Source organism: Panthera pardus, unplaced genomic scaffold (assembly GCF_024362965.1).
Source record: "Panthera pardus isolate Hobbes unplaced genomic scaffold, ASM2436296v1 HiC_scaffold_6, whole genome shotgun sequence".
Lineage (NCBI taxonomy): Eukaryota > Metazoa > Chordata > Mammalia > Carnivora > Felidae > Panthera > Panthera pardus.
Genome location: NW_026526991.1, coordinates 81374271 through 81388860, shown reverse-complemented (window position 1 = coordinate 81388860; position 14590 = coordinate 81374271). Strand labels below are relative to the sequence as shown.

General features: G+C 32.9%; 1 protein-coding gene across 3 annotated transcripts in view; it reads left to right on the top strand.

The window, feature by feature from the left end:
• FGFR1OP2 (FGFR1 oncogene partner 2) overlaps window positions 1-14590 on the top strand; it is a 34733-nt gene extending 20143 nt beyond the window's left edge. For 2 of the 3 annotated variants that reach the window (XM_019452284.2, XM_019452283.2), the window contains exons 2-7: window positions 1917-2065; window positions 4569-4686; window positions 6005-6147; window positions 8514-8627; window positions 11113-11226; window positions 12597-14590. In XM_019452284.2, the coding sequence (XP_019307829.1) occupies window positions 1931-2065; window positions 4569-4686; window positions 6005-6147; window positions 8514-8627; window positions 11113-11226; window positions 12597-12734 (762 nt within the window). In that variant the 5' untranslated portion in view covers window positions 1917-1930 and the 3' untranslated portion in view covers window positions 12735-14590. The remainder of the gene's footprint in view (window positions 1-1916; window positions 2066-4568; window positions 4687-6004; window positions 6148-8513; window positions 8628-11112; window positions 11227-12596) is intronic. The other variant, XM_019452285.2, reaches the window with a different exon arrangement.

Sequence of the window (14590 nt, the reverse complement as noted above, 5' to 3'; positions counted from 1 at the left end):
TTTGGAAGTTTGGAGAAAGGACAGGACATTGTTGGATGCTAATGTTTTCCTAGAAGCAGTATCTTGGACAGACACTGGATAGTTGTCCTTCTGTGTTTTAGCTAGTATGGGACATTGATGACTAATGACCCTTTTGCTTCTCGTTTTTTCAAGTACCTTTTGCTAAACCTCTCAAATCTTAGAAGACAAATCTTTTGGTTGTTTTATCTGGGGAGCCAGAAGTATTAATTTCCAGCTTGTTTAATTTTGGAAGCTCTCTAGAAATGTCTAGTCACATATTGAAGATTTTGTAAATTGGCAGTTTTACCCTTTAATTTATTCTAATTGAATCCTATTATTCAGGTTTGAACTAGTACAGTAGACTCTAACAGTCACATTCTGTAGCAAATTTCTGTCTTCCTAAAGTTGATGAAATCCTTAATTATAGCCGTTAACTGGGATCCATATGAGAGTTTTAACTTATAGAGCTGGCTTCTGGCCTAGTAATTTTATAGTGTGATTTTACTTTTTGAGAAAACCCTGAAGAGAGTATGGCTCATATAGAAGGTAAGGTAAAACTTAGTATAAAGAGAAAATTTGAAGATAGTAAGTTTCAGGGGCACCTGGGTAGCTTAGTTGGTTGTGTGCCCAACTCTTGATTTCAGCGCAGATTATGATCTCACAGTTCATGAGATCAGCACAGAGCCTGCCTGGGATTCTCTTTCTCCCTCTCTCTGCCCACCCCTAGTTTGTGGCCTGTCTCTGTCATTCTCAAAATAAATAAACAAACAAACAAAAAGATGGTAAGTTTCAGAAGGTTTACATTTTTGAGAGAGATTATTTTAGAATTAAAATTTGTTTTGAGGTCACTGCATACCAAATGGTGAAGCTAACTAACTGTTTCATATTTTGTCTCCTAATATTTTGAGCTCCTCTTAAATATTTATTGCTTTTAACATATCAAAAATTTCTGATAATGGCTGGTGCTCTAAGTAATATATTTTTTTTAATTACTTACTAAGGAAAGTGCAAGAGTTAGGATTATAATAGTTCCTATAAGAAGTAGTTCCTCCAAAAGAAGGACACTTTGACGTAGCATGACACATAAGAGACCACTTTGGCTGGTCAGTGTGTGTTGTGAATGGGGTCTCAGGTCACCTAACTAAGCAGAGGCTAGGAAGGATCTCCTAGTTAGTGACTGAGAATCATGAACCACAGAATATAGACTAATAAAGTGACCTTTTTCACAAATAACAAGATGAGAGAGTGCCCTCATGAAGAGCACAATTTTTTTTTTTTATTAAAGATTTTATTTGGGGGCACCTGGGTTGGTTAAGCATCTGACCTCGGCTCAGGTCAGAATCTCGCTGTTTATGAGTTCGAGCCCCCCGTCGGGCTCTGTGCTGACAGCTCAGAGCCTGGAGCCTGTGTCTCCTTCTCTGTTCCTCCCCTGCTCATGTTCTCTCTCTCAAAAATAAATAAAAACATTTAAAAAAATAAAAATAAAAAGATTTTATTTTTCAGTAATCTCTACACCTAAACATGGAACTTGAACTTAAAACCCTAAGATCAAGAGTCGCATGCTCTACCAGCCGAGCCAGCCAGGTGCCCCAAAAGCACAATTTTTATACAATATAAAATGTATTCACTTGATTTGTGCTTCTTTTCCCCACCATAGATTCAGGGTGTTTTAAATACATTCTGATTATTTCTGCAAATCATTTATATATGCTTTAATTTTTTTACTATTATAAATTCACTTTCAAGCTTATGCCATCCTAACAGAAGCAAAACTGCAAGGGTTCTTAGATGTTTTTTTCTCCCCATGAACAGTCCTATAACAATTGCAGCTTAAGAAGCATATCTATGTTAACATGAACCTAAAATAATAAAATGGTATGCTGGCTTTGTTTTGAATCTTGATTTTAATTTTATAGGTATTCCTTTAGAAATGAGTTGCACAATTGAGAAGGCACTTGCTGATGCCAAAGCTCTTGTTGAAAGATTGAGAGATCATGATGATGCAGCAGAATCTCTGATTGAGCAAACCACAGCTCTTAACAAGCGGGTAGAAGCAATGAAGCAGGTTTGATTTTTCTTCTTTCTTGTTGATTCTTTTTTTAAAAAGCAGTCCTACACATTTATGTATTGCTTGAATCATAAATTTCTGCCTAATTAGTATTTAGGTATTTTTTTAATGTTCTATAGAATTTAAAAGTAGCTTGACTTCTATGTTTTAATTTTACTTTATCATATAATTTTGTCACATCCAGGTGACAGTATATATGCATGTATACTCTAAAAACTGTAGATTTGATCACTTGTTTTTCTGACAGAGTTGCACATTGGAGTTTAGAAAATATATGAATATATTAGGTTCAGATATATATGACAAAAACCAAATAATAACTTTTACTAATAGTGACACATACTTTTCGCTCTCCTATTTTTATAATGTAATGTTCATATTTTTCTCTGTAAAAGTACTTAGTGATGTTATTTAACAATGAAGTAGTTTTTGAAAATGATGTAAGGCAGTATCTGGTTTATACATTAGGCAGTTGTTGAATTTGTACTTACTACCTTGTTTTTCATTTAATGCTATCAATAAAAGAAGAAATGAAAAGGACTTCACTTCTTATTCTTTTATATAAGAACTTGCATGTAAGAATTTTCCAGTGGTCCATGGAGTTCAGCTATCATTTTAAGCCTTATGATAAAAATTTTCAACTCTAAGAGAAATATAAAATCTCTGCTATTATGATGGAAATCAGGGGAGATGTATATTCATAGCCTACTCTTGTGAAACTCATCCATTTTGTAAAAGGAAGCAATCCTGGGATGATGCTTTTAACAAAGCTACTAGAAATAATGGAGCAAATTTACTTGTTTTGTTGCCCTAAACAGATTACCTATCTCCCTAACTATACAGTTTGACTCATGCATTCCAGTAAACATATCTGGTATTGAGTTGTAAAAACAAAAGAGTTTGACAACTAAAGTTAAAAACCAAGAATAATTAATACATTACTAAGTGGAACATTAAAATGCCTTGAATATAGGGGCGCCTGGGTGGCTCAGTTCGTTAAGTGTCTGACTCTAGGTTTCGGCTCAGGTCATGATCTCATGGTTTTGAGCGTTTGAGCCCCACATGGGGCTCTGCACTGACAGTGTGGAGCCTATTTGGGATTCTCTGTCTCCCTCTCCCTCTCTCTGCCCCTCCCCCCACTCACACTGTCTCTGTCTCTGTCACTGTTTCTTTATTAAGAAAATAAACTTAAAAATTAAAAAGAATAAAATGCCTTGAATATAAAGGAGTACAGTTTTAAAGTTAGATTCACATTAAAAATTTTTTCATTTCTTTTGCCCATGTTCTTTTACTATTATTATTGAGATATAATTCACAATACCCGTAAATAAAAGGTACCCTTTTGAAAGGTATAGTTCATTGGATTTTGGTACATTCACAGGTTGTGCTACCATGATCACTGTCTAATTCCAGAACTTCCAATCACCCCCCAAAGTCCACCTCTGTTAGCAGCCACTCCCTTGGCTTTCCCTTCCCTCTGGCAACTAATCTTTCTATCTCTATGGATTTGTCTATTTGGGACATTTCATGTAAATGTTGTTCTATATGTGGCTTTTTTGTGACTTTTTAAAATGTTTTTGTAGTTCATCCATGTTGTGGCATATATCAGTTTTTTTTTCCTTTTAATTGCTGACTTAATATTCCATCATATAAGGATATAGTGTATTGTGTCCATCAGTTGATGGACATTTGGATTGTTTCTATTTGGGGGCTATTACAAATAATACTGCTATGAATATTTGTGTATGTGTCTGTATAAACATATATTTCTAGTTATCTTGGGTATATACCTGGGGGTAGAATGGATGGGTCATATAATAGCTGTGTTTAACTTTTTGAAGATCTGCCAGACTGTTTTCCAAAGCTACACCATTTTACATTCCAATCAACAATATAATAGTTTCTCCACATTCTAACACTTGTTATTTGACTTTTTGATTAAGATCATCCTAATGGTTGTGAAGTTGTATCTCACTGTTATATTGAATTGCATTTCTCTAATGACTAATAATATTAAGCATCTTTTTATGTGCTTATTGGCCATTTGTATACCTTCTTTAGAGAATTGTCTCTTCAGACCCCTTGCCCATTTTTTCCCCAGCTTTACTGAGATAGAATTGACATACAACATTGTGTAAGCTTAGGGTGTACAAGATGATTTGATACACATATGTATTGCAAAGTGATTACCACAGTAAGGTTAACACCTCCATCGCCTCACATAATTACCATGTATGTTGTGTGTGATAACATTTAAGATCTACTCTTATTAATTTCTAACCATAGAATACAATATTATTAACTATAGTCACCATGCTATACATTAGATCCCCAGAACTTATCTTATTTGCCCATCTCTTAATTGGGTGGTCTTCTTATTGTTGAGAGTTTTAAGAGTTCTTTATATATTCTGGATATTAAACCCTTATCAGATATATATCTCAGAAATATATTTTCAAATATTTTCTCCCCACATGTTCCTTTTTAATCTTTTCATTAGTATCAGGAAGAAATTCAAGAACTTAATGAAGTTGCAAGGCATCGGCCACGGTCCACATTAGTTATGGGAATCCAGCAAGAAAACAGACAAATCAGGGAATTGCAACAAGAGAACAAAGGTAAGATATATATAATCACTTCATTCCAGTGAACATATGATTGTAAAAACAACGGAGTTTGACCACTAGAGTTAAGAACCAGGAATGTTATAATGAATTAAGTTACTAAGTGGCTCATCAAATGCCTTGAAAATAAAGGAGTTTAAAAAATTTTTTTCATTTCTTTTGCACATGTTCTTTTGTTACTGTTTATTATTTGTTACTCTCATCCACATACCATTTGAAGAGGATAGTGCATTGGATTATAGTTAAAATTAGTTACATTTAGTTAAAAGAGAGCTTTAATTTACAATTGGACTATTAATTTGGAACCAGTGGGGCAATGGCCAACTAAATTTACTCTCTGTTACTAATCTTATTTCTGGTCCATATGTCTAAAATCTATGTATTAGTTTTTATCCCTTTCCTATATATGAGTGTCTACCTTGCTTGGAGTCATCTTAGGTTCTCACCCTCAATATCCAGTTTGTACCATTGTTGTTACCTATGAAATAATTCCCTTTCTTTCTCTGTGGTCCCACTGCTTTGGCTTCTTGCTTAGGCGTTCATAATCACGTCCCTGAACTGCCCTCATTGGTCTCCCTGATGGCAGTCTCTTTTCCCCTTCAGTCTATCTTCAACACAGGCATCAGATTAATTTTTCAAAGATATATCTGATCATGCTATTCTTTTGCTTTAGAACCTTCACTGTATACTTATTTCCTTATCCGAAAGCCTTCAAAATTAACTCTAAGCCTTTTTTTCTTTTTCCCATACCTCTCTTCTCCATGAAACCTTTTTTCTTGCCATCCTGAACTAGTCCCTCAACACAGCATCCACTGTCATGCCTCCCTATTCAGAATGTCTTTTCCTTTATTTTTCAGCTGAAGAAATGCAAATTAATCTCAGTAATATAAAGCTTTCACCACTTTTTCCTCACAGACTTCTCTCATATATATTTGGGTAGAGCTCTATTCTGTACTTTATACATTGTATTATAATTATTTATGTATTGGCTTTCTCGACTAGACTGTGCGCTCCATGGCCTTTTGGGAGTTCCTAATATACAGCATTATCTGGTATTTAATTGTTATTCAGTAAATGTTTGTTGAAATGATTCTATAAAAATTAGTTTTAAATGGTTATTCAAAAAACTAATAAAGGACTCTATTTGGTATCCTTTATTTCTTTATGGCAAGATTTTTTCATATGTTTTCTTGCCAAAATACCCTCTTTATAAAGTTGCTTTTTTGATAAATGTAATTGGGAAGAGACTATTTTGTACATCTTTAACTCAAGTTTCAGTAAAATATACTGTTATTCATGTTGTTCTTGATAGAATTGCGTACATCTCTGGAAGAACATCAGTCTGCCTTGGAACTTATAATGAGCAAGTATCGAGAGCAAATGTTTAGACTGCTAATGGCTAGCAAAAAAGATGATCCAGGTATAATAACGAAGTTAAAAGAGCAGCACTCCAAGGTAATCCATTTTATAAACATAATTTGAAATGAAAAGAAGCACAAATCAGTTAACTTGTGTTGAGTTTTTTTTTTTTGCTGTTGTTAAATCACAGGTATCTAACATGATACTGAATACTTCATCTTTCTGAAATTTTCTGCTTTTCCTTATTTTTTTCATTACTTGTTATATATTTTGATTATCCTCCTAACTCCTTTTGTCCCCTAATAGCTTTAACATACTTTCAAAAATAAATTTTATTTGGGAAGTTAAAGGTAAGTGTATTCAATTCAAAATTATTCTGTAAGGTTATCTGCTTTTAAGAAATATTTCTTCTAATATGTGTGTTGACATTTGTTGCAAAAACAAAAATTGAAATGCTGAAAACATTTCAGAAATCTGAAACCAGCTAAAGGTAGACTTGTTTTTCTTAAGACTATTTATTGAATGAGGCTACTTCATCCAGATTATAAATAATACTGAGTATGATGGAAAAAACCATGGGCGGCTGGGGAGGAAAAGAACCAACATCTTAAAATTTTGCCCCCTGCTGCCCCCAGGCGCAGATCAGTTAGCACCATTTTTAGAGACAAAGCCCAACTGGTTAGAAATTTGTGTCTTTCCCTCTGCTCATTTTACTTATTGACATCCCTGTGTGTTTCCTTTTTGTATGTCCCTGTGTTTGTTAGCAACTGCTATAAAGACAAGTAGAATAATCCTTTCCTATTTACATTTTAAACTGAGTTTTAACTGCTGGTGTGAAATAAAAATATTAGAATACTGTGATTTCTAGCTATTATCTGTATTGGATAATGGTGAGCTAACTATTAGTTATAACTAACATTTAAGAAATACTGTTTTAAGACATGTTTTCATCTTTCTCAATTATTGAAATACATTTTAGAGTCCTTAAGATAATTCTTAATTCTTCCATCTTAGTGCTTGTAGGTATTTTTAAGTTATTATTCTATTAAAATTAGATATCTAGTAAATCTTTGTGTGACAACTTTACATTATTAAGGAAGTTAGTAATAGATATTTCCTGTGTCAATAGTAAAATAGATTAATAAATAAGCGTTTAATGTTATCTAATTACACTATTCATCTTCTAACTGAAGGGGAATAACCTTGGATGTTTAAGTGGCAATCTTTTGAACATAAATTTATTGTTAGAGATCATTATAAAAACATTTAAATTTAATTGTATAACTTGACTGTTTCTTTTAAAGGTACAAAGATGAATTGATTTAAATTATTGGTAAAATAAATTTAAATTGATTTAAATTATTGGTATAATCTTGAGAAATTCCAAAAGCCCCTAGTGTTTAAAACCTAAGAAATTTTTTAAGATCTAAAGGGAATACGCTGACCAAAAAGTGTTTAGCATAAGATACTGCAGGTTGCTAAGTTGTCTGGTAGCAACTATGCCAGAAGCAAATGTTTTCTAAAACACATAAGATTTTGCCATTCACTAGAGCAATTTCATTAATCCGTAAAGTTAAACATTTCTTAAGATAGCTGTAAACCATCCTTTTTTACTATGGAGATTGAATTCATCTAAGTGCTGATCCTTACCTTCCATAAAATGACTGTTCAGTTACTTGTTGTTAATTCTAACTAATACATATTAATGTTTGTGATTTTGATTTTTCCCAAAAAGGAGACACTTCAACTCAAATAAACATTTATTAACACTTGCACTGGCTTAGTTATTAATCATAAGATGAATAAATACATATGTTCCATTACTTTGCCATAGGAGCTTACAGTGTAAAGGGAGATAGAAACATATCAAATATAAGATAGGATGTGATGAATCCTAAAATAGAGATATCATTTAATATGGGAATATGAGTGGAAGTAAGATTAGTTCTCATGAGGAGAATCTGGAAAGGTGTCAAGAAAGGAAGAAAAATCCCATCTAAATCCAGCCTTGAGTTATTATTAGAGGGGGGGAAGTGTCAACAAGCAGAAGTGGGTGAGAGACACTTGTGTGATAAAGGTGCAGAAATAAAAGATTCCAGGATGTGTTTAGGTATTGACACTCTGATAAGCCTAAACACAAAAAAATTTTATAACACATTTAGATTAACAGAGTTACACATAACAGCATTTTGGCGTGAGACCATTTTGAAACCACCGTGATACAGAATTTCTCCCTCACTTAGAAGTTTTTGAGCACAGATTTAAAAATCAGTAAAAGGTTTGAGAAGAACTCATTTTTATCCAAATACTCATTTTTACGTTATTTTTGAACAGATGCCTTTTTGGAAATCTTAAAAAAACAAACATTTCAAACAGTTGGCTAACACGCATGAACTAACACTCATCAGTTTTTAAATTACGGATAATATCCGTATTAACATTATAATGACTCTATACTACAGATTGACATGGTACATCGTAACAGCTCCGAAGGATTCTTCCTTGATGCATCTCGACACATCTTTGAAGCATCTCAACATGGACTGGAGAGGAGGCACTTGGAAGCAAATCAGAATGTACACTAAATAAAACAGTCAACTTTTGGGGTGTGGATGGAAGGGGGGAGGTCCATTTAAAACGTTCTTTTACATTGAATTTTCCTGCCAGTTTAAATCAACAAATAAATGAACTTGCTTTTAAGAAATGCTGTGCTTTTGATAGCCATGCAAAAACATTCAGTGTAGAAACTTTAAATCTGTCATTTCTCTGTGTATTGTATCATACACAGCCTGTTAGGTAATTGCAGGCTCTAAAGGTTGTTCAAGCCAGCTTTTCATTTTATCGCTGCAAAATTTTAGTAGTCTTTAAACAATTACCCTCTTTGGGAACATCAAAGATGTTTTCTTGGCAGTCATTTTAATCTAATTTCATAAAAATTTTGCTCAAACTGTTTTAATTCAGATTTCTGATGGTTAGTAGTCCTTCAGTTTGAGTTCACAGTTACCTAAAAATGCCTTTGTTTAGGTGTTATGAATTAATAGCATACACTATCTTGTCTTAACTTTGTTTTAATTGTGGCAGGTCTTGACTGAGCAAAGTTGAATAAACCTAAACAAGAGTTAAAAATGAGCATTTCAAGGATTATATCACTGACAATTCAAGGATTATGTTACTGACACTTTGTGCCTTTAAGACTGTTTCGAAAACACAGGTCTTAGCCTCTTGTGTTCATTAAAAGGTCTATGATGCTTCCCTAAAAATTTTATTGTAATAAATGAACTATCCATGAACTGGGTCTAGAAAAATACTACTCTGTTTGAAGTCTTGGGATTTTGTTTTGTTTCATGATTTTATTAGAACAGGCTCTGTCCTGAAAAAATTAGTGGAATCTTGTTTTCTTCCATTTTAAAGGCAAAGAATTATTTCCTTCCTGTACCGTCTTTTAACCTAAAAGGACAGTAAATGATAAGCTGAAAAAAGTGTTGGTGTTCAGAATTTTTTCATTATCCTTAATCTGCTGCTGCAGTTATCTGTATTTAACTTGCTTTTAAACATTATGCTCCCTTTCCAGAGGGAGGGGATTTAATCATTTTCAAAAAACTGTTTCAGAATATGACAAATGTTTGTCTTGACACTATTCTTGCTACCATAATCTAATCCAGGACTGTCCAATAGCACTTTCTGAAATGATGGAAATGTTATCTGTGCTGTTCAGAATGGAAGCCACCAGCCACATGTGGCTAGTGAGCACTTGAAGTGTCACTAATGCAACTGAGGAGCTGAATTGTTAACTTTTTAAAAGGTGTTTAATTTTCATTGACATTTATGTAGCATCATATTGGATAGGGTAGATTAGTCCTTTTATTTTGCCGCCTTTTGCATACTAGCATTGTATAGGTTTTTCCATTAAAATAATACAAGGACTTGCATTTTTGTTGGCTAGAAGATATTCTGTGGTTTGCTAAAGATACTGTTCTCCATATTTCTTTCACAGTTTACTAGTTTTGTAGGTTTTGGGGGTCGCCTTCAAATCCTTTTTACAAATAGGGTATATACGGCTATTTAAGAGACAAGGTTTGGGGGCAGTTTTGAGCTTTTATACTTGAGTTTTGACCTTAATATAATAAAGCCACCCTCAACTGCCAGTGAACAATGGTCTATAGAAGCTGTTTGTTGAGAAATGATTATTATTAAGTTTCTGCTGGTTTTTAAACCTTGTGTCTGTCTCTTTCACCTGACTAGAAGCTCCTTGAAAGCAGGAAACATGTCTTAATAGGCTTCGTATTCCTATTGCCTAGCACAGTGCCTGGCGCATCATGGGTGTGCAAAAATGAATACCACAAGATTGGAAAAAATTTACTTGCTGTACCAAATAAATGTGGATATCTATTTTATACCTAAATTATATTTTGAACAGTTTGCAAAGAAGGCCATTTAATATTTTAATACTTAAAAGCAGACTTATGTTCATTTTACTTAGTATTTATTATTATCTGATCTGTTATGTACCAAACACAGGCAAATATAAACAAGATACAGTTCCTGCTCTCAAGGAGGATTATAACCTGTAAAAGTTTTAGGTTGGATTGAGATCATCGCTTCTTGGCCTTTTGGCTAAGATCAAGTGTAGATTGGATTGAGATTAATGTTTAGGCATAGATAATAAAGATTTATAAATCATCAAGACTTTAGAGATAGATTGAATGTGTCAAAAATTTTTGTCTTTCCCATTACTTTAGTAGGTGTAGGTACAAAAAAGGAAAGGTTGTTGATCATTTGTGGTAAGAGGAATGTGAAATAGTACTCTTCTTGCTAGTGGGTTTAGTTGTAATTATGCTGCTTATCCTTATTTATAGTCCTAACAGAAATCTGATTTCAAAAGCACATTCATGGTCAGTCAACTTTCTTATAAATGTGTTTGATATATTACATTCATGTTAAATGGCAATGTAAGAATATTACATTCATATTAAGTGGCAAAGCAGATTTTTTTTTTTTAAAAGAGTATCCAAAAGTAAAAACAGTTATTTCACTGATTTGCAACTCCCATCTTTTTTTCAGGAATTACAAGCACATGTTGATCAGATAACAGAAATGGCAGCAGTAATGAGGAAAGCCATTGAAATTGATGAGCAACAGGGTTGCAAGGAACAGGAACGAATATTTCAACTTGAAGTAAGTTTTAAATTGTAAATTGGGTGAAAACTGTCCACACGAAGATTTATGCCAGAAAATACATCCCATTTAAATACATAAATATATACATCTTGGGAAAACTAGTAATGTTCTCTTTCTTAACCTGGATATTGGTTATATAGGTATATAATGCAAGACTATTTCAATAGTAATACAAGAGTCTAGGATCAGTATAGCTTATAGCAGTATTTGAGCAAATTGACATTTTTTGATCCTATGTGTTCCTGTTATTGGGTGAATATGCCTTTTAACTTAGTAATTTAAAAAATTTCTTTATTTCTATTGGAGATCATGGTGATGCAGGGAAAATTATTTTAATCTACAAATATTCTTTGGGCATTCATATTTTTCTGTGGAATATAAAAGCTTTTCTGTCTTTTATTGTGTGGTAGTGAAAGCATAAGTTATTGTTGAATAGTTCAAATCAGTAGACTTTTATACTTTAAAAGCTTCTTTTTGAAATGATGGTGGAGATACTGGTTATAGAGGGCCAAAAGTGATTTCAGTCTCTAAGCATAGTGTTCTCTCATTCTTTAAAACAGGGCTTAGCAAACTTTTTCAGTAAAGGACCAGACAGAAAATATTTTTTTGCAAACCAGACATTCTGTGTTACTCAACTCTGTGCTACTCAACTCTGTCATTGTAACACAAAAGCAGCCATACACACAAAAAAATATTCAGCTTACCTATGTTCAGTGAAGTTTAACTTACAATAACAGGCCTCAAGCCAGGCTGTAGTTTGCTGATCCTTGCTTTATACCATTGAAACGTAGAAAGTAAGACTGAGAACAAAGTAGTTGTTAAATGTCTGCAAATTCTTACAGTAACTAATCTAGAAGAAGACTTGTTTATCAGTGCTCGATTTGACCACCTAACTATCCTTCTTGAAAAATCTCACGATCTACTCAACCAGCCCCACTGCTTTCAAATTCCAGTGAGGAAAACCAAACCTTTCCTGTATTCCATGCTAACGTGGAAAGTAGTAAAGGTACTAACTAAGGTCCTAAGAGGTTCTCATCATTGGCTTTGTGTTTATATCGATATAAATCTAGATGTTACTTTTCCTCGTCTATACTGTGATTATAAAATGAGGCCGTTTCTGAGGTTCCATTTACAGTTACAGCTGCATAAATAAGGCAGCTTTGACCTGATGGAAAAGGAGCACAGTTCCTACCTCTTTAAAAAAGTGTTCTCTGGATTCAAGTTTTCAACTTTGTATATTCATTTAGTCTATTTCTGCTCTGCCAATTATAAAACTTTTTGTCATACCTTCTTACATTTGGCTTAAGATAGGTTTGTATTTTTGTAGCTATCTTGGTGACTACATCTTTTTGTTTGCCTTCTTTTAGCAAGAAAACAAAGGTTTGAGAGAGATCCTGCAAATAACTCGAGAATCATTTCTGAACCTTAGGAAAGATGATGTGTCTGAAAGTTCATCTTTGTCAGCATTAGTGACCAATAGTGACCTGAGTCTGAGGAAGAGCTGAAGAGCCTGTAAGTCTGTGAGCTTCTTGCAAGGCTCCAAATGGTCACTGGGACTGGCCTACTGACATGAATGAATTAACAGAAAAATCCATCTCAAGCAACCCTTTATTTTTTTTCTATAGTATGTACAGTGCACTGGCAATGACATTCTTACGCTGGCAAAAATGCAGAATTAATGGTTGTAGATTTTATTCCAAAATATAATTAAAAAATAGAAACTTTGTTAATTGGGGAACAAACTAAAGATTTTTTGAGTGACTGCTGAACCTAATAGCAGTACTGTTGATATTCTGGCTGATACTTGGATAAACATGAATATTCCCAATAAATGTTTGGGAATTCATAACATTATCCAAATTTTAAAATACACATCTTGGCACAGTTTTGTGAATGGAAGACTGTCATATTAAATGTTATTTCTCCTTGTTTGGTGTCAGAGTTAACAAATAGCTTATGTACTGTGAGATTTCAGCTTTAATGGTTGCCTGTCTACCTTCCCATTACTGTAAATTTTGGTCAAAGAAAATTCAGTTTGCAAGACTGTAGGAATGTTTCAAATGCACCATAAACAAAAGTTAATTTAATTTTAGCTGATTTGCCATAATTAAAATACTCCACTAACAATTATCCATAAGTTTAAGTATATGAAATATTTCAGGAATGAAAGAGAAAGAATATTACTTTCTAAGAAAGATCTTATAAGAGACATATTAGTAGGTTAAACTACTCCTTTGAGAGATTTAAGTTTTGGTTCTAAATAATGAAGATGAGATTTTTCTCTTCTCTGGTTGATCTTTAAGGATATTAGGTAGTTATTTTAGCTAAGAGAGTTGCAATGTTTGATATAGCAAGCTAGGTATGGTAATGTCAAAGTAAATTGGGAATTCCTCTGCCTCATTGAACCCTTTTTTAAAAGTATTCTTAAGAAATACAGAAAGTAAATTAAAATTTCAAAATAAAATTTGTTTTCTGGTCCTCATAACCTGTAAGATTTTTCTTATACTCTAACAGTCAAAGGGTGGGGGTGGGGATGAGAGGAAATCTGTAGATTTATAAATACTTGTTTTTTTTGTGTTTTTTTTTTTTACAAAATCTATATCCAGTATGTAAATTTTTAAAAGCCACTAGAAAAAGAAATGTACTTTAACATCAATTGAAATCTAAATTTTTCTTATTTTATGATTATAGAAGGATAAAAATATCAAATATGATTAAATATACTAATTTATACTAAAATTATGAGCACAATAGAAAATTCTACTTTTGGGTATGTAATTTGTTAAAGAAATATTCACATGGTAGCTTTTGTGTATAATTTCATATATTGGTAAAATTCAAAGCTACTTTTCACTTTGGAATTTTTGTACATTAAGTTTGGAGTAAGTGGGGCTGATGTGGCTGATTGAAAAGGGCTAATGGCCCAAACACTGAATAGATTCTTTTTTCAGAGGCCTTAATTGATATTTTATAAATGACAGTTTTTATTTTTAACCTTTTCTATTGGTTTGGGGTAAAGAATCTGTTAATTTGGTGGCACATTCATTCATACAGTTTTTATCCCAAGTCAGAATTTAAAAAAATACACAGTTGAGATGAAGTCTGAGGCAATTCATTGAGGCAGCTCTATTATAAAATGTTTCTTGATAACTATTTTTTTATAAACAAGTTAATTTATTCTTGGTCTTCTTACTTGGATATAATTTTAAGATCTTGGCGTTTAAAGACATTTGCTTTGTTACATAGCAACAGTTTTCCATCCATATATTTTTTGTTTTTAAGCAGAACCTTAAATTTATGTCTGAGAGTGTATACTGCATAGGAGCCTATTTTATCAATAAAGGTGAGTGGTTGAAATTGA